The sequence below is a fragment of the Erithacus rubecula genome, assembly GCF_903797595.1.
Source record: "Erithacus rubecula genome assembly, chromosome: 3".
NCBI classification, from domain to species: domain Eukaryota; kingdom Metazoa; phylum Chordata; class Aves; order Passeriformes; family Muscicapidae; genus Erithacus; species Erithacus rubecula.
This window is the reverse complement of record NC_136689.1, coordinates 48,766,863-48,787,929: the sequence shown is the minus strand read 5'-3', so window position 1 is coordinate 48,787,929 and position 21,067 is coordinate 48,766,863. Positions and strand designations below refer to the sequence as shown.

The 21,067-nt window shown below is 38.4% G+C and overlaps 1 protein-coding gene across 1 annotated transcript in view; it reads left to right on the top strand.

Annotated features, from left to right (window-relative positions):
* The window catches only part of CNTNAP2 (contactin associated protein 2), a 1,078,336-nt gene that overhangs the window by 1,045,842 nt on the left and 11,427 nt on the right, over positions 1 to 21,067 (top strand). The window contains exon 23 of the mRNA XM_079302400.1: positions 7,130 to 7,360. Coding sequence (XP_079158526.1) covers positions 7,130 to 7,360 — 231 coding nt within the window. The remainder of the gene's footprint in view (positions 1 to 7,129; positions 7,361 to 21,067) is intronic.

Genomic DNA, 21,067 nt, shown 5'->3' with positions numbered 1-21,067 from the left:
CTGCCAGTCTAGATATAAACCATCTAAATAGAAATATTCCATGCAAGCTGTATCATCTTAAGAAAGGAAATCAGAAGAGTTACAACAAGTAACATAAATTTACAAAGAAAAATATAAAATAGTCACAGAATGATCATGTCACAGGATAGGGCCATACTGTGAGCAGCACCTTAAGGCTCTGGAAAGAAATCAGTTGTAGGCATATCTGGAGGGATCTGACTCAAGGGTTTCAGGATGAAAGGGACAGATGAGTCTCTCATGACACAAGCCAGAAGAGGGAGTGACAGGATGGCTTTCCCAACACACTGGAGGCCACCTACAGCTTTACTGTATTAATTTGATGGGAAGGGGGCAGGTGGGGAGGCAGAACCTGTGAACTAAAAAAAGTGCTTCTGCTGCTCAGCATTTTAATTTTTGCATAAGGAGCACTTGGTAGCCATTTGCACTGGGGTCTTGTGAAGCTCAGATGCCCATTTTCATGGGCTGCTCATTCTTTTGTGCCCCCAGCATCCCTTGAGCATGTTCTCCATAAATGAGCATCTTGTTCCACTGGTGCCATCCAGAAAGCAGCATGCACTAGCTCAGTTTTGAGTAATGGACAAAGTAGAGTCCCCACTGTCTTATATTTAGTTTATAGTTTATATTTAGTTTATAGTTTATATAGTTTGTATTTCGTTTATACCACTTACTGAAATTTACTTCAGAGGGAAGTTTGAGGGTCATGAAAAGTCTTTACAGTAGCTCAGTTCAGTCCTCATACATACCTTGAGATTTTACATTAAGTACAGCTCATTAAATGTAGTTCTGAGAATTTAGCTTATTTGCTTTGTACTTGGAGTATTTAGTATCTCTAAAATCATGCATTATCTACACAGTTAAGTGATATTAACATGTTTTTGGGTTTTTTTTAACTAAAAATTGCTGCCCTTAGAACAGAGGAGGTATAAACAGCCAGATAGCAAATTGATCCCTCTTCACACTGAACAATATTCACCAAAAGACCCAGGCAGTGCGTCAGAATGTCATTTTCCCATTCCCTGGTGTTACCCCTCTTTTGGATGTGTAGTAACTGCTCCTGACATGGACTTTCTAGCCCTGTGGCTTTGGTCTAGCAGGTATATGCTACCCCAGATAGGTTCTCCTGATGACTGGGATCCAAACTAATTAATTTATTTTCTTGGGTTTTTCGCACCATACCAGTTCTTAAGTATTGGCATGTGCTATGGGTTGATGTTGAACTGAATGGCTCATCTAGGTGTCAAATAAGTGAAACTGATTTAGTAATCTCTGTGGACTGTGAATCTTGAAATCAATAGCTCCCTTTCAGCAGAGTTTAAACTGCTTTTTATTATGTGGAGCCTGATGCTATAACAGAGAGATGCTTGAGAAGCTTATTGAGCTGCTCTTTGAGCAGTGGGTGACATAACAAGGTACCTGTCTGAGTACAGGGGAAAAGGGGGACAAGGAGGCACATAGTACTTTATTTCTAGGAGAAAATGTATTGCTAAGGTTGACCCAAAAGCAATTAGTGGTTCATTTAATTGAATTGGTGAATTCACTTATGCAGTCTATTAAAACATTATACAGTTTAGGCTCAATTTAGTACCTCTAGTGGAAGGGCTGTAGATATTGGTAATGGATTATCTTTTGTCTACCCACTGAGTGGATTCTTGATCTTAAGTGAAATAGCAGAGCAGCCTGGTAGTTCAGCCAGAAGTACCACCATATGGCAGATCTGAACTTCTGCCACTGCTGATGTGGCTCCTTGCTTTCCAAAATCATTAAACTCTTGTATTTCTGTGTGTAAATGGGCACATATAAATGAGTCATTGTCCTAAATCCAAACAGCTAGGTTTTTTCACCATTTTCAAAACCCAATTTATGTGTTGTGTAAATTGTGTAAGAAATAATCTTCTTAGCAAATTGAATTGAAGGGGGCTTTGGTTGTGCTGCTGAGACTTTCTTTTGTTTAAAAGGTATCTTCTGTCAAGACCAAAGTCACACCAGCATACAGAGCTTTATTTCTTCCTACAATCCCCTGTGATACTTTGGGCAGAGCTACCAGCAAAGAAGGAAGAGCTAGATGGCTGTAGCATTTACTGAGAACCTTGCTGAGCCAGAATAGGTACCCTTGGTTATGCCCTGTTTCTACTTTGAAGGGCTCCATTGGAAAACTCCAAGGGAATTCATAAGAGGATATTTATTACATACATTGTAGTACATGCCCACAAACTGTACTTCAAGTTCTTACATTTCCTTCCTAATGGAGCATGATTTACTATAAATATATATGTCTTGATCTCTGTATGACAGGAACACTGTTCAAGGTTCAGAATTTATTATAACTTTCTTTATTGATATGCATTTGAGAGTCCATCAAGAAAAAAAATGCAGAGATCAGCTACACAGCAAGAAGATATTGAGCAAAGATGCTCACCACATATGTGTAATAAAAACATATTTTGTAGGGTTACTTCCCTTGTGGCTAGTTCTCTGTCCTCTGCCACTTTCCAAGGCCACAGTCCAAGGCCATCTTTCCACATGTAGCAAGGCAATACTGGTTTGGCACATTACTGTGCTGGACTGAACAGCTTTGTGTTGCAGAGCCTTGTGTATGTGTGAAACATTCTAGGATCCTCACACAGGGAACTTTACATAAAAAGAAAGTTGTTCTCCATCTCTGCAAAACCTGCTCAGAGCTGTGGGACTAAACATATCATCTTTGTTTCCTTCTACATCACTCTGTCATTTTCTTCTTGTCTTTCTAAGTGATGCTACAAGAATGTATAAAAAAATAGATGGTAGAACTAAGTGGAGCCAGACCTCTCCAGCAGTGCAGTAACTTCTTGTGCTATTAGAAGCTCTGTGGCCCTTTGAGCTACTCTATAAATCTTTTAATGGTAAGTATGGAAAATAGAAAAGGGAGAGAAAGTAGATAAAATGTGTATTTGGCAATGTGTCTACTTCTACAAGTAGCTCATCAGATGCATGCTGACTAGGTCAGTTTGGGTAATAATTTGAATCAAATTGTGTATTGGTTTCTCTTACAATAGTGGCTGGGCAGGACCCACAACTTCGCACCTACAGGTAGTGTAAGGGCAAAAAGGTTTAAAAAACACATAACCTAATTACACTGACTAGTACTGCTGTGTGCTATTTATACATTTGTCACTTATGCACTGGTCCAGCCACATCTTTTTCCTCAATATAATTTATTTTTGCTTATTTTCTTCTAGATTCATAAAATAATCAATTTCAGAAGAGAGAAATAGTATTATTTTCATAGTTATTGATGCCACAACCACGAGAAATAAGTGCTGAAATCAAAAAGAGTAAATAAGGATTAAATTCCTGTATCTTTTTACTGTTAAAAAATTAGCAAAACACAAGTAATTGATGTTAAAGATATCTTCAGTGAATGATAACACACAAGAAATGGGGCAAAGTCTGTGAGGTTCTTGCCATACTGTGTGCCAGTTATATAGATTTTTTAAATGATTAAAAAACAGTTGCATAGTTATTGTGAATGCTCAGTGTTAAGGATTTGTACACTGCAATGCATCTGTGCTAGAATGGGTTCTCCTGACTGGTCCTGTGTAATTGTGACCTTCTCAAGTCAGAAGGTTGTGTGGTCAAGGCAGAAAATGGTTAAAACTAGTTGAAGTTTAAAAAAAAGGCCTATAAGTGACATTTTTGCAGTGTTTCATTACAGAAATACCTGAGGGTAAGTTGCCAGCAGGAGATTGTTGCATCAGATCTGAAAGCAATAATATAAATGTTGCTATTGGGTAATGATAATCTGTATGCTGTAATATTTATATGACTTTGCACCAGTTTATGCACTGAAAAATGGAATAATGCAAAGTAGTTGCATTGAACATTTCTTTTTTTTTTTAAAGTAATGTAATTGTAATCATTTTTTGATTCTGTCTCATCTTTGTTACAGGGAGAAAATTGAATTTTAGTCACGAGAACATAGACATATTTCATTTTGCAATCATTGGACTCCCCAGGAATTGGTTTATTAGGCTCAAATGCCCAGGGAAACAAAGTGTAATGGCCTAATATCAGAGGGTATTGGTGTGCTGAGCCCCAGGGACATGCAGGGGCAGGAACATGCTCACAGTCATGGAAGCTGCTCTATATTGTTTTAGCACTGATGAGATGCTAGCTGGCAGGAAATTTGCATTTTCACAGCCATCACTTGTGGAATGTTTTGAACAAAAAATGTGGGTCTTTAGAAAGGTGCCTTCTTAGGTTGGGGTTTTTGTTGCGTCGGGTTTTTTTTAATTCTTTCAGTATCTAGTATCCATTACTTATTTTGGAAGTTAGAGAAGCATGGCATTGAAGTTCCTAAATTAGCACAGTCATATTCATGGATCCTTGTTCTGATCAGTCAGGATTCTGAGTGGGAGGCTATTAGCTTCTGCATGAAGTTCCACAGAATAGCTAAAATGTGAGTGAAATCACTAAACTGTTAGCAACAGTGGTTACAGGGTTTGAAGAGTCTTGTAATTGTTTCTTAGATTATAAGGACTATTTTAAAATGTAGCTCTTCACTGAATATGCCATGAATATTTTATTGAAATAAGGGAGAGTGAATATTGTGGTCAGAAAGGAACCTTGTCTGAGTGACATAGTCTACAAGTAGCATTTAAATGTATGAACTGGCTTTTGTACAGCTTTTCTACTAACTATGGAAAATATGTGTGCATATGTGAAATTTTTTCTTACTAGCAAATTTTTGAAGGTGATATTGCTAATGCTATTTTTTTTCAAAAAACTATTTTTGAAGGAGAGCTGGATGTGACTAATACAATTATTGTAAGCATTTAAGCTAGTCCTTATCTGAGTCCTAAGAATGTATCCACTTTGTCAGAGATGGCAGTCACTTCTCTCTGCCAGATGGTGAAACATGGCTGTGGCATTAATACAGACTGGATAAGCATTAACAAAGTAATGACATTCTCAGGTGAGAAAGAGAAGGGGAAATGCAGGGACTGTAGTGTAGTGGATTGTATAATGATCTAATGCAAGTAATTTTCAGATTATCCATCTTTGTTGTGTGCCCTTATGCTAGGTATGAGAGGGACTTAAATGTTGCATGTTTATCATTCTAACATGATTATAAAGACAGAAAAGGTATCTTAGTTCTGTGTGAAAACCATGAAGTTGTTTTAGTCATGCTCTAGATTTGACCCAATTCCAGCAGTTTCCTCACACTACATGCTTAAAGTGTAAACCCCAAAAATAAAATGGTTTGTCTAGTTTGTAGCCTTGAAATTCCATGTATGTATCCCTGATGCCAAGCCCTCAGTACACTTAGGAATGTAGCACTGACATATATATCGCCCTAGTTTTTAGGGACACTAAACAGCCCAAACCTCATATAATTGTTCCTCATTTGGTTAGAGCTGAACACAGACATTTCCAAAAGGTTGGCAATGCATTTTCCTAATAATTTTAGTTGGGTTTTTTCTTTTGTTTTCTTTTTTTTTTTTGGTAGCAAAATTCAAACCCAGATGTATACTTTGGTTCCCGGTTTAACTAGTTTGGAAACTCTTAAAATAAAGCCCTTTCCCACTGATGGCTGGAAAGGCTGACCTGGAACATAGACTAGACAGGGTAAAAGGAATAAAATAGGTATTTATTAAAAGGATACCTCCTCTTTCCCACCTCTGCTTTCTTTCCTTTCTTTTTTATGACATAATCTTGTAGTTTACAGGCATTTTTTTTCTACAAAAAACAATTTTCCAATGGTTATCTTTGTTCCTATCTGGAAAGGTTGCCTTTGAATAACATGGTGCTTCGAATAACATGGTGCTGCTCCCTCTTTTCTCTGTCCCTCTACTTCTTTGCTCAGCTCAGTACAACTTTTTCCACTGACTTCAAGAGCCAGGCATTAACCTAATGATCCAGGGCAAGGTTGTTGGAAGTGTCCCAGTGCCTCTGGAGCAATAGCCCCTGAAACAGCACAAACATGATGCTTCCATTTGTCTTTTTCATACACTCTGCACTACCACAGAAGAAAGGAAGCCAAATTCCCCACTGTCATGTAAATATTGTATTAGACACTGCAGTGAGGCTTTGAAATGTTAATATCCCTGTAATACAGACAGCTGACAGAGAGGGACAATTTTGATTTGGTTGTGACTCAGGCTGTTCCAACAGGTCCTGGCAGAATTCAAACAGCTGGGAGCAGATGCCAGTTTCCTGAGTAGTAATGGCATTATGGCATTCTACATTATTTTGGGGTCATCTGAGCTGATGTTTTAGAATGGAGAAAGCTACCTGGGGGGCAACTTTGAGAGACAACAGCTGTTTTAGAGTGGTAGCAGAGCGCTGTGCTCAGCTCATGGATGCCAGCTGCCAGCTTATCTGTCAGTCCATAGCAGCAAAGTGACTGGCAGCAGGGTGTCAGCTTCCTCAGCCTTCAGCAGGACTGGATGAGATCCTGCCATCTCAGCACTGCATGGAATAAAGGACAGAGAGTGGAGATGGATGGTTTTCCACCTCAGGCCACAGGGACATGTCCTGATGGTGAAGGGAAGCTTGACTCCCTGGTGAAGGAATGCTTAGCTCCCAGGAGAAGGGACCCAGGAGGACCCTTCATCTTTGGTCTCCTGATGAAGGCAGACTTGGTCTCCTGATGAGGAGACAGGAGAGGGACAGAAGTGACCACAAATGGTCCCAGCCCCCTCAGGAAAACTGAGAGGGCAATTGGCCAGAGCTAAGAAAGGGAAATCTCTTGCAGCAGTGGCTTCAGCTTGGAGGAGAGATCCTGGCCAAGACTGTTCTTCTGCCTTCTGCTTTCTTTTCCAATATTCTTCTCAGTAAGGATACTTTTTCCTGGCCTTTTGTTCTTTGATGACTCCTTCACTGACTCCTTCATGCTTTTCATTTTAATGATAGCATAGCAGTGAAACCGAGTCATATTAAGGCCTGAAGGTTTCCAGCTTTAATCTGTAATGAAATGCAAAAAAACCTGTCAGGGTCTGACAAAATCTCAGTCTCCTTCAGAGAGAGACTTGGAAACTGAGCTTTGGGAATCAATGTGTTCAGACCAACTGTGCTTTCCAAAGCAATTAATTGTTTTGATTAATTTTTTCCCCTCTTCATTTTCCCATAGAAATTGGGAAGATTGACCAAGATATATATAAATACAACACCCCAGGATTCACTGGCTGCCTATCGAGAGTCCAGTTCAACCAGATTGCTCCACTCAAAGCAGCTCTGAGACCTACCAACACTTCCTCTCACGTCCACATCCAAGGAGAACTGGTGGAATCCAACTGCGGAGCATCTCCACTCACCATCCCACCAATGTCGGCCGCCACCGACCCCTGGCACTTAGACTCAGGTAAGGTGGCATTCGTGTCACATTAACTCAGGAGAGCAGTTCAGACAAGAAACCCCTCTGCCTTCCTCTGTAAAGAAAAGCAAAAATGAGGGTTAAGTGATTGATAGGAAACTGTAGGGCTATAATCATGGTAGTGAATGCAAAAGCAGAGATTTGACACCACTTTTAAATGCTGCTACAGAGGGTTTTTTTTGCTTTTTTTTTGCGTTTTTTTCGCTTTTTTTTTTTTTTTTTGCTTTTTTAAAATATTCTGCTTTATTTTTCTTTTCTGTAAGTCTTAGGCTATTTATATGTTGAGTTTTGACCTAACTGATGTGATAGCACTTTCTCTGTAGTCAGCAAAAACATTCAACTACATATAAATAAGGTACAGTTGTGTTTCTTATGCTGTATTCCTAATAAGTGAGTATATTGTAGTCAGCTTCATACAAAAAAAAAAGTAAATCTAATTTTAGACATAAATGCATTTATGTAAAGTGCAGATTTGTTTTCTGGAGTATCTACTTTCCATAGGCTGTGTTTAATAGAAAATCCCATTAGTCATGGTGGCATTCATCTTGTGCAGAAAATGCTGGAAGCCAAAACAATTTGCAGATCCCAGCAATCTCACCCTGCTTTGTGACTGACAGTCCCTGAAAATATATATTGAGGCTAACTTTAGAGGTTTTTTTCCTGTCTTTTGCTTCTTGAGTATCAGATTACCTTTAGATTTATAGGCTCAGGTGTATGTTGATGCCTCCCTTGCATTTTGTCCTCACTCTGATTTCAGTTGTAAAGTGTAAATTAGAACCTGTCCCAGCAATTTTGTTGTTAGAAGTTGTATAAAATTAAAATGCTAGAGGAAAAACTTGGTCCATAATGATTTTGATAATGATTAGTCTTTGAGTTTGGGGATGCATCCATATGCCAGGTTTTATATAGGAGGAGGCAGGTATTATGTCTTTCTCAGAAGTACATGTCAGGGTCATACCTTTGAGGCTTGTATTTTTGTGGGTAGTTCGTTGGTTGGTTGGTTCATTTGTTTGTGTTGTTGTTTAGGGCTTTTTTTCCTTGCAATGTCAAGGAACTCCTTGAAGCATTTCCTTTCATCTCTTCTTTGGCCGAGAAGTAGGGCAGCTGCTTCTAAGGAGAGACAGAGCTCCTTGTAGAGTTGAGGGTCCCAAATATTAATGCAAGCAGTATCATTCTTTAAAACCTGTCATTCCCTCCTTGCTACTGTGCTGTGCCTTTGTAAGATTACAGTATGTCTCTTCCCCACTTACAACATACAATTTTCTACCTGAATTTTTTTATCATAAATTAGTAGTCCCTTTCTTCTCTGAAATTATTAGACTTGCTTGTACCTGAAGGTTATGATCTGTATTCCTCTTTCTATACAAACACATTTTCTGAAGGATTTCTCAGTGGCTCATGTCTTTAAAAAGTGTGCCATAAAGTTCTTGAGGATGTGCTGCTGCTGTGAATCATGTGCATCTAATGGCCTTTGGTCGGTAATTTTTGTTGGTTACTTTTCTTTCCACTTCATTTTAGTGCAAGCTAGCAAAATACTATGGTAGGATTTACTCAGGATATTTGCACTGTTCTTAATAGCTCCTGCTGCTCAAAGAAAAAGGTCCTGTTTGTCCTTGGCACATGCTATTATGCTTGACCTTGTGTTGGCTTAATCTCATCTTGTAAACTTTGTTGACCTGACAGATTGCAATTTACACATTTTCTTATGGATAAATTATAGTACTTGGACACAGAGGCAATGTCAAGGATGTCAGGGAACATGCAGCATGCTGGTAGGTTGGCTCAAGCTGTCAGTTAACTTCTGCCAGTAAAAAATAAATGTCATTGCCATAATCAGAGTTAACTGTTTCAAGTCATGGACAGACAGAGCTCAAGACACCCACCTTCATTTTTGGTAATTACTAGTTTTAGTAAGAGTGGGAGCTAGGAACCCCTCCTCTTGTCCTTGCCAGTGATCCACAGTAGTAGAGGGAAGAGATCATATTGCTTCAAAAATTTCTGGTGAGGGACTGCTGTACACCAAAGAAAGCAGCAATGTTAGGTGAGTTATGGTAGAAATAAAGTTCACAGCAAAGCAGTGATGTTTCCCTGTTTCAGGAGTAGAATGATGTTCAGGTGTTGGTGAGCAACATGTAACTTCTACTGTAGGTGGTATTTCCATGACACAAAGAAGAGGTATCTCATCAATTCATTTACCAATATCAGTAAAAACCACTGGGTCTTTGTGATAGTATCAGGGTGGTCTGACACAGATAGTTCAGTCACAGGAAAATTATGTTCTGTAGACTGTGTAACCTTGAGTCATCAAAGTCATAGCCTGTCAGTCATTAATGTGATCTTCATCTAAATTAAGATACTTGGGTTTAGTGTCACTTTGCATTAGTAAATTAGCAGTTTTCACTGAGGATTTTTTATGTTTCCCAAACCCTGCTTAAGACTTTCTAACACAAATCATGCTGAGAGAGAAAATGGAGGAATCAGAGGTATGGCATTGTCTCCAGAACTGGAATAGTCTCAGTTCTGTCATTGTGAATTTACTCCTTTACTAAACTGGCTGAAGAGGCAAAGACAAAAAGCAGATTTGAAATTCACAGAAGCACTTATAGTGATGTTAAAGCAAAAGCCACACTTTGCCACAAAGAAATGGTTGCAAATAACATGGCTTTGAAAGCAGCAAGTACTATTTGCAGCATTTCTCATTTCAAACATGTTTTTATCTGTAATTTTTAGTGTTATGTTACCTATTTAATTTTAAATATTTCTTGACTCAACATGAGAGCTGAGGATGGATGTTTCATAGTGAAAATAAAAAAAGGCAGGAAAAAAATTGTGGGAAGCATCATATGGTTTAAATGTCATTCAGTAATATACTCTGAACTCATCCTGATCCATATTTTGAGTTAAGCATAGGTTTTCAGCTTTGTCTCTCAAATATTGTGGAATTGAACTTTGAGGATTGAAAAATGTGGTAGGAAGTGATCAAAGATAAGTGTCTAAATAGAACAGATACACCAGAAGACAAAGGTATTGATCCTTTCACCTCTCAATGGCAATGCTGGATCAGACTTTGCAGATAATTGCTGGAAGTTAAGCAGGTTCTGCTTGATGGGTGACCTACATGAGATGTTTTCTTTAAACTCTTCTGTGTAGTTACTAAATTAACATCTCCTGCTAGCTGCAGAACATTTTGAACGCCCTAACAGAGAGGCCAAAGGGAAGATCATAATGACACACATCGGTCATTTGGCAGCTGACCTTTAAAAACTAGTTCAGGGATTTATCTGTAAGAAGCCCTGTTGATTTTCTGCCCAGACAAATGAGCTGTACAGCTGACAGTCAATTCACTGTCTTGCAGTTTCTTTTAGCCTTGAATACACATATATTTCACATTTACAGTATTAGGTCTTTTTAAATTCCTTTGTTATTGTAGAAGTCCCACTTCCCTCCCTCCCCTGGCTGGCATTTTGCCATACTCATGGGACATTATCTTAAATCATGATCTTGTTCAGTTTGTGAGTATTCTCACAATGCATAGTCTTTTCCTGTTGCTATGGTGATCCTTTCTTGGTGATGATGAAGCACAGGAATTCAACAAGTCATTCTTTTCTGGAACGTGACTTTCTGGTGATTTAAAAGTAAAAGGTCAATAATGACATCCAAGCAGATCATCCATATAGTTCACTTCCTGTGTTTTCCTCGCATCAGTATTATCTCAGTTCATGTCAGACAATACAATTTGCCTTGGTCACAACAATAGGAGTGTAGAAAAGAGGATAAAAAGAGCCTGATCAATGCACATAGTATTTAAAAATTACATGCTCTGGCTTTACATGTTGTCCAAACCATTGAATTACCTGTCTGACATAGAATTCAAAACAACAGTTTTAATTTCAATAGCCTTTAACTGTATTGGTGTGCATTTTAATATCTATTACTGCTGCATAGGTTAAAAAATAAGCTAATCACAAGGGGTTTTTAATATCTCTCAGTTCAAATTAGCTAAGATATAGGTGAATGATAACTGACGCCTTGCTCATTATGGACAAGCAAACAAAAGCCCAAACATGATTCTTTCTGTAGTAAAACAATTGCCTTGTAGTTAAAATTGGAAGTTGCATATTATGTAGTGATGTTGTTCAGTATGTGGGTGCTTTTATCTAAGGTTCTGCTGATTATTAATGAAATTTCACCTCCGAATTTTTCTTATTTATATAATAAAGGATAAAAGAAACCTTTTACATAATATAGTTCTCTCGTTTAGGTAGAATGTGCTCCATCTTGCCAAACCACCCAATATTAAATTTAGTAAAAGAAAGAGATCCAGAAAAGCAATACACAATAGTTGGTAAACTGTGTTTTAGCAGCTCTAAGCTGTCACAGCACTCTCTAGCTGCTAGTTGCATTTACTCTGAGTATGAACAGAAATGGCATCTAAAGTATTTAACATGGGATTTAGTTAAACCTGTATTAGCTCCAACATATTACAAATTAAATGGAGCAGGATTAAATGCTACATCTGCAACATTCTTTGAGGGGTGTGACTTTTTTCTGATTGTGTATGTTTAAATCCTAAATGCTCTTTATATTTTTGTAATAGTTGAAAGGTCTTGCCTTTTACAAATCAACAGCTTACTTTGAAACCTATATTGAGCATGTCTGGTGAAATCATGTACTACTGTCATCAAGGTTAAAACAGCTGCTTACTGGATTCACTCTCTTTTTGTTACAAATTCATTCCTCTTCCTTTAACAAGTGATGGCAGGAGAGGGGAGCACGAGCCATACATCCAAGCTCACCTATTTGGTTGGCTAATTTCTTTTTCAAGGGAAAGAGAGCGGTTCAATTTCTGCTCTAAAAGTGTCACTCCTGTTACTGAAGGTCACCTTCCAGATTCAGAAGCCGTCGGCTGTGTTGCATCTCACCCCCGACCACTGGTACCATACCTCAGAGAGCAGAGCAGCAGCACCTGAGGAGAAGCTGGGTCAGATGTGTGCTGGTATAGATGTGCCTGGGAAGATGGGAAATAGCTTTTGCCCTTATCAAAGGCTTGTTACAAATGATGCAGTGGGAATGAAGAATCAAAGACATTATTTGCCAGTGGATGACAGTGCAGCCCTCAAAGTGGTATTAAGTCACAAACACATGAACAAAACACTGTTCTCCTCACCACAGACATTAAAAGACTCCTGTACACATCAGTGAATCCAAAAGCATGAGCATTAAAGTCAGTAGTGCAATATGACATGGTGCTCATTCTTTTTAGGGGATGGCAGGAAAGCAGGGTCACTTCCCTAGGCTTCCTGCCAAGGGCATGCAAGTCCAGGCAGGAGGCAGAGAGGAGCTGCACCACATATGTTCATGATGCAGCCTTACACATCTAAATTTGATCTCCTAGTGTTAGCAAAATTAGAAATAGATATGAAGGCATTTGCTAGAATAAAATTACAGTCTTTCTATTTTCAAGCATAGCAAACCTGTACTGCAATCAGGGAATGATGCCAGTTTCTCTCTTCAGGGTTATTGATTACTCAAGGTGGTTGTTTTGTTTTGTTTTTTTTTAATTAACAAAGCGTGTAAACATTGAGAGGCTATTTCTCTGCCAGTAAGGTAGCTTAATATTTACACTTTTTATACAAGAGACTGAAAATACACTTGCAGCCTGCCCTGTGGGTCAACAGGTTCTTCCACTGCCAGTCCTGGTGCATTTTGTGATTGTTTACTCTGTTGAGAGTGACCAGCCTTCATCCCCCATGCACCCAATATAAATATTATCTCAGAAGTCCTTGGCCTTGACCTGAGTTGTTTTCAAACAAGCAGGTAGCATTTTTTTGTCAGACAGTCAGAAGGGATTAAGTCTGGCAGAAACTCATAGCTCAGCTTCTAAGCATGAAGCGTTTCTTGCAGACAAGAGGTTAAATAGTAAACATTTAGATGCAGGAGTTTCTATTTTTCTCCTGCCCATCAAACAGCTAACTAGGAAGAACATCTGTCTGAAATTTGGCAGAAGCAGTGTTTCATCTTTACAAGGTTTAATTATGGTGCTTGAATTACTGCAACTCTCTCTATTGATTTGGAATAAAAATGCCTCCCTCAGTCTCATTTAGCTCCTTCACACAATTATGCATAGCTTTCTGTTAACTTTAAGACTATGTAATTTCTGTGTGGGATTTCTGATGCTCTGTCTAGTGTATCAGAATGTTGGCAGACTGCCAAGCTTGTAAATTCTTCTGGCATTCCTTGACAGACCAGTATTGTAGCTATTTCATAAGCAGTGATTTGAATATTAATGCTGCCACCTAATGTAAAGAGAAGGTGCTAATAAAAAAAATTCATTTTCATCCTCTGCAAAGACTTTTTTTTTTTTTTAACACAAGTATTAATCTTAACCATGAACATAGATATGGCATAAATTAGGGGGAAAATGGAGTAGAGAAGGAAGCACTTAGATACCTGAGCACTTCATGTAACTGCTTTCTTTTTCCCTTCCTCAGGCAGAAACACACTTATTTCCTGTATAAGAGGTTATTCCAGAGTCAGGTCATTACAGCTATTATAGGGTTTTTTAGGTTTAAGCTCTCCAATCTGACCCATTTCTTATCCTCAGTCCAATACTTTCCCCTTTTTTTTTCTCCTTTTTTATAGCTGCCATAAGTTCACAGGTTTGTTTGGTACTCTTGGTCATTGCACGGGATTATTTTTTTTCTGGAGGGAGGAAGGTGGAGGGAGGGAGGGTGGGGAGGGGTGTTTGTTTCACATATTCCCTTTGGGTCCATTGTCAGTGATAAGCTAAATACAGCCAGGCTTTGACCAGCATTAACTCCACTGTTCCTCTGAGAGCACCAAAGCGCTTCATCTTCTACATTAATTATAAAAGGGAGTATTTGTGTATCTTCCTTAACAGGTGAAATGTAAGCACTGCTCATAAAATTTTTATGGAAGTGATAGCTTAGGCCAGCATGACTCTTGTCTGGAGTCATAATGAGACTCAGTGTCAAACCGATATTACTACCAGGAATAAAAAGATAGATGGGTTTAGGTCTTTGATGGATGAGGATGCTCTAATGTGCTGCAAATCAATTAGAAATCTGGCAGAGTAAATGTTCAAAAAACTAGTTCTGAGATCAAACTCGCTGAAGTTCAACTGCAGATAAACAAAATCAAAAAGTGATGTTAGATCAAAAAAGTGTTTTAAATTAATAAAATCCTGTAGTTTCCAAGTACCAGATATTAGTATTATAAAGTGTCTTGCTTACCACTGCTTTGTGCAATTACTTTCTTGTGTGCAAAGGAAGGTGTGAAGCTATCACAAAAAGGGGGAAACAAAGGAGAATCACCTAACCCATCTCAATAGACAGTGCAGAAATGTTTTTCCTGTTTTATATTTCATCCAGGACTGTCTGGGGGAATTTGAGCTGCAAGGATGGGTTTCATTAACCATTAAGTTTTTCGGTCCCCTTGCTAGGAAAATTGCCTTTCAAGACCAAAAAAAAAGGATATTGTACAACTCTCTTAACGTAAACCATTGATAAAATTCCATTTCCTGCTCTCCTTAAGAGTATGGACAGCAAAGCTCACCTGCAGAAGGAAATTAAAGGGCTGGTAATACAGCAATTCTCAAACAGCTATCTTGACTGTTTGGGTTGTCTGCTGTCTGGTGTTGAGAGTCTGTATATCCCTGTTCGTTGACCATGGAGCATTCCCTGCATTTTCTCCCAGCACTGCCACTGTTCACTGTTAGCATTTCCATTGTTCATTCTAAAATTCATGCTTTTTTTACAGTAACATCCAACAATATTTTTCTTCTATAATCTCCATATACTTTCCCATTGTCCCACACATTTGCACACAGAAGGGTGTTCAGAGGACAATGTTTCTATTAAGCCATCATTTAAGAAGATTTTTTAATTTATACTCATTTAGTATTAGAATAAAAAGACAGGTTAGGAGAGCATTCACACTAAAAATGCAAACCCACAGGTTTTGTATTTTCTGTTATCTCTGTGCATTCAATCTCTCTCAGCAGAACTCACCAGAAGCTGAAAAAAAACTGCTTGAGATCAATTAAAAGTTCTTAGGGAAAATAAAATGTAACCTTTCCAAATATTTTTGATCTAACACTTAGATTAAATAATTGGTCCAAATAGTTTAACTATTAATGCATTGGAGGATTTTTTATTATTTGCATTAGAGTTTTTCCCTCTCTATCCCCCCAGTCAAGATGGTTCTAAAAGATTGCAGAAATTAGTGAATTTTGTTCCAACATGGAGATTTTCATGTTCCAAATAATTACCATTATTGGCAACAGAAAGAAGAAGATGACATTTTTAAAATTAAAAGCCCCAGTTTTCCTTCTAAGCTGCACGTCTGTTCTGGTAGTTACAGAATTGCTAAGTGGGTGTATTTTTTTCAGTATCCTGTAACCTTGTGCCAAAAAAAAAAAAAAATTAAGTCTGTGAATATGAAACTTTTCATTTCCATCAAGTCAGGAAAGTGACTCATAATAGGGACATACATATAACCCTCTAACACTACACTTGAGGCATCAATAAAAATTTGAGGAATGATGATTGACCCCACATTGACCATGCTAGCACAAACCTGACCTTTTACAAACAACATGGTTAATAATATATTTTAAATATTTTGTGAGGGGTAAGTGTAAGTATAGGTTTTTTTAAACTTTGAGATGTTTAATATTAAAAATCTCTACAGCGAAATTCTTGGTTCTATACTTAACCTGATGTAGGACTTCAAGTAAAGTCTGTTAACAGAGTTTAATGTTAAACATCTCTCCCTCAGAATCTGCTGTCAAATGCCTAGAAAAGCAGGAGTAGGAGTAGTTTTCCTTTTTTCTGAGTTTTCAGCTTAGAGAAGTAGAAAAAAAATAGATGTATTAATTTAAAAAATTAAAATATATGAACTTTGAATACAAAGCAAGACATATAAAATGTGCATTTAAAGAGACAGCATTTTTAATACTGCTTCGTATTTTTCTTCTTTTGCTGAATTGCTGCAGTTTACGTGTCATGGGAGCTCTTCACAGAGCCAGACTCAGGAGGAGATAAGTGGGTGGGATGGGTATGGGTAGTGGAAAGAGCACGAAAGGGCACTCTAAGGGTTGTAATGGCATTGTTTACTTCTGCTCCATCATTTCTGTGCATGTATTTAGAGTTTCATTTGTGATCCAGTCCCTGCAGGAAGAGGAGTGTAGCTGAGACTGCACATTAATTTCTACTATCAAGACTCAAGCAATTAGATTCTATACGTAGAGTCTGTAATAAGGAGAGCTCTGTAATTCCAGACCACACAGTACAGTCGCACCTGACCAACAGAGTTGACATTATTTCTAGAATGCCACCAGAGAGCTTGCTTTTATTTTTCTCCGTGCTATGGTCCTATGGAGAGCCAGATTAGTGAATGGATCTAGTTTCCAACACTTTCTCATAATCTTAACATGAATGTGAGCATTTGTTTTCACTGCAAAGTCAAATATTGGATGCTTGGCTGCAAAATATAATTAGGAAGAAGGAATTATAGTTCACATCTTTTATTTTGTTATCTTGCTGTTCTACTTTTAATTAATGCCTTGATTAATGAGGGTTGTATATACATTGTGAACACCAGATCGAGTGGTTCTGGTTGCTTCTGCAGCTCATATTTATGTGAAAACCCAACTGGTTTTAATAATGGACAAACACCTCTCAAAACTGTGGACATCTGTAAAGATGAAAAGCCAAAGAAGTCTTGCAGCACATTAGATCTAGTCTGAACAAATTCACTTTCCAGCATTTCACGTTTCATCGATTGTTTTAGAACTGTGATAAATCTCACACTTCCTTTTATGGACCAAATCTTAACTGTATCTTCCTTTGTCAGTAGCACATTTTAACCAAGACTTGCCCACTCAGTAAAAAAGTTCAGTTAGAAAATTGACTTACATACATATATTTATATATATGTATATGTGTGTATATATATGTGTGTATATATATATATAAGTATATATACTTATATATATTTTTATATATATATAAGTATATATACTTATATATAAGTAATATATCTTAAAATATTAATTCTAAATTTAATTTTAAACTCATGGTAATGTATCTCAAAACAGAATTTGTCTTTTTACTGTGTGCTTCTTGATACTGCTCTTTTTCTGAAAATCCCCATCCCCTCTTTGGTTTTGATTTCCCCTTGCCTTTACTGAACAGTCTGTTGCTCATTTCTCAGCACACACTCACCTTCCAGACTACTTTACCAGGTTCATTTTATAATCTCAATTTTGTGAATTTGCAAAAGGCTCTTATGTGGGATCCACTGTCAAACATTTTCACTCTGAAAATGGCAGATGCAAAATCATGCCTGTTACAACGAAGCAGAATTAATTCACTCAGCTAAACCAAGCACATCTGTCATCTTTAACATCTAACCTTAATTGTGCTCTGTCCTGTCTTCCCTCTCTATTCATTGAGGGCTGCTGTTTTGCATCTGGCTCTGAAAATGACCATGCTGGGTATGCTGAAGGATAGTAGGTCTTCTATAGCATTTTTGTGGTCATCTAAAGCTTCAAATGTCATTACAATGATGGCCAGAATATGGAATTTACCTGCAGTCAGTCTTTAATCATCCTTTTAGGTGCTGCAAAGTTTCTTTAACACCATTTACCCTAAGCCTAATAAAAGAAAGTTGAAAAGTGCAAAACATAAGTACAGTCTCTGTAGATTTGCTTTGTGGTTATTGAAACTATGGCCTTGTAAACAGCAGCCCATGAAAGAAAGAGAAAGCAAAGTGTACTGTTTCCCTTTATATAAGTTAGCTTCAGGATGGTGGTGTTTGAAGCAAACCTGATGACCTGCTGTGGAAAGAACAGCATCAGCCAGCTTGGATCCTGGAAGGGAACCAGATGGAGTGATGTTTGTAAGCCACAGAGGAGCTTGGCATTTCCTGATATAGGGCAATCTATCCCTGCACTAGCTGCAGGTTTTAGGAAAAGGTCTTGGTGTGCCGTGACAGCAAACTGATGACTCTGTGCCACAGCTGCAGAGGATTTCAGGCAGCTGGCAGGACATTTCTCAGGTCAATATTTAGCTTTTCAGAATAGATATTTTGTTTTCCAGGATAGACTAAAAAGCTCTTTGCTCCATTCTTCAAGTTTTGAATCATACATGAGACCGTAAGTACTTGGAGAAACCTCGAGAAGATTCATTTTAGGAATTACTCTTTACACCTATGAACAGCACTTTATACAGTCTTCTGTGCTTCTACCAGAGGATTAGTATTACTGCTGTCCCTTTGTCAGCATGCTGTAACATGCTATTTCCTCTTTTAGTTCCTGAATTTCAGCAGCAATGGAAGAAAAACTCGTGTTAGCTGTCTTTTTTGCAAAGTTGCTTAATATTGCCAAGGAATGTGACTGTAGTAAGGTCAGAGAGAAATCCCCATGTATTTGAATGATGTAACTCCTGTCTGATATACCTGCACTTGGTACCTGTTAGGGACAATACTGTTAAGTTCATCTTGGAGGGTCAAGGACTGTACCCTCATATGTTCTTTTCTGCCTAATTGCTGTGACAGGAATTGCCCTTTTGTGGTTCTTAGACCTCTGATCTGTAACTATTCATGTGTCATTTTTGTCAGAGGTGAGAGTCTCAGAGTGAGTCACGAGTGCTTGTTGATCCAATGGACAGCTCCTCCTATGTGTGTAAGATGACAGGGTGCAATGAGGAGCAGCTGTGGTGCAGGCATTGGGTCCAGTCCTAGCAGCAGCTTTCAGACAAGGTCAAGGATGGACCTGCTACATCATGTCCTTCCTTATCTTGCAGTGTGCTTCAGTGCCTGTTGAACATCATAGGCTGTGGTCTTCCATCTGCCAGGAATCCCTTGTAGCATAGCCAGTGTAATGGGGCAGCTCAAGGATGATAATACCATGGAACAGCAGCTTTCTTCACACTTCATTGGTGCCATTGTCCTTGAAATAACCATTTAAAAGAAGATAAATTATCATATTCAATTGTAAGGGAAGGAGGAAATGCGATAATTTTAGATTTTCAGATTTCTTGTGTGAGGACCCAAGAGACCAACTCTCAAGCAAGTGACAAATGTGAACTGCCTGTGGTGCTACCCACATGACAAGGGGCCTCCTTTTGGGTTAGAATGGTAGAGAGTAATTCTTTGTGATTTGGCAAACTGATGCTTTCCCCACTGTGTTATATGGCTTTAGGATTTTCCTTGAGATGTAGGGAGGGCAGGTTTAAAAGTAGGATTTCCCACTGCCAGCCCTTCCCTTTTACCACTGCAAGGGTATGTTTATGGATCCTATGCCAAAATGTCTTCATTAATGGTCCTGGCACAGTTCTTTGGAGCAAAATCCACTGATACAGAACCAGGTATTTATTTATCTTTTACAATTTATAGCTTGATTCATTCCAGAGGGGTGCAAAAGAACGTTTTCAGAAGCCAGAGCACCAACAAATGTCACAGGCAGAAGTGCTGCTGGCACTGAGCTCTGAGAAGCTCTCTCCTGTTTGTCCCCCAGGCAGCCAGCCAAAACCTAGCCACTGAACACAGCTGGTTTAACTCTCTCCCTCAGTAGGCACACGGAGGGCTGCTCTAGCCCCAAACCTCTTTTCAGGCCATGTGGCAAGCTGAAATCATTCATTCTTTTGGGCAGCTTCTTTACAATACAAAAAGAACTTTATTATGGATTTTACTCCATACTGACAGGAAGACAGTTGAACTCTCTTAGTCATTTTTGGTATACTGAATGCATCACTAGTCTGTAAAGGCAACTGATTATTTTCATACAGTATCACCTAATCCATCAAGCAAGGAAAATACAGTGTGGTTTTAAATGCTGCCCTAAGAAGCATATCCTTGATTATTTTAACTTTCTCCAGTTAACACTCTTTTAACAACATTTTCTCTATTTCAAAATAATGCCGTGGTCCAGTGGCAAAGAAGGAAATTGTTGCAACCACTCACCCAGCACCCTGGGCTGTCCTAGTCATTGCAGTGACTAGTTGCTATGTCTGGCTATAAAGAAAATGCTGATAATAAGTTTAATTGATGAGATTGCCTTTGAAAAGCCTCTGTGGTATTTTCTGGAGGTTAAAACCAAGGCTACCATCCAAATTCATCCAATTTCATCCAACTCTGCTGCAAGGAGTGTCTCCTTTTGAGGTCACTGGCAAATGAATGCTCCAGCACATCTGTCTGTGTTTCCTCTCCTTACTGTGTGCTGGAAGCTCTGCTCATCCACAGCCTCCCATCCCAGAGTGGCAAAAGTTCTGGCATGTGCTCTGAGGGGTAGCTGCTCTATGGCTCTGACCAACAGAAGTTGTAGCTCCTCTCTTATCTTGGACTGTGCAGCAGCAAAAGAGATTCAAGTTTTTCTTTTCAGGAGCTTGAATTTGTACCCAATGATGGTCACAAAATCCTGGAAGCTTCTGAAGCCTTTAATGGGTAGCAGTGACAAACGCAAAAATGTCTGTAATAATAAGTATGATCACACACTTTTAAAAGAGAGGGATTTGTTTAGTTTTGTGCTACTTTACCACTTAAAACTTACTGACTTTATATTAATAAAGGACAAAATGTCCTTCTATACCAACAGCAATGCTTAGCATTTTATTTTATTTTAATTTTAATTTTGTTACGAAGAGAAAGCAAGTAGTTCTGAGGGATTAGATA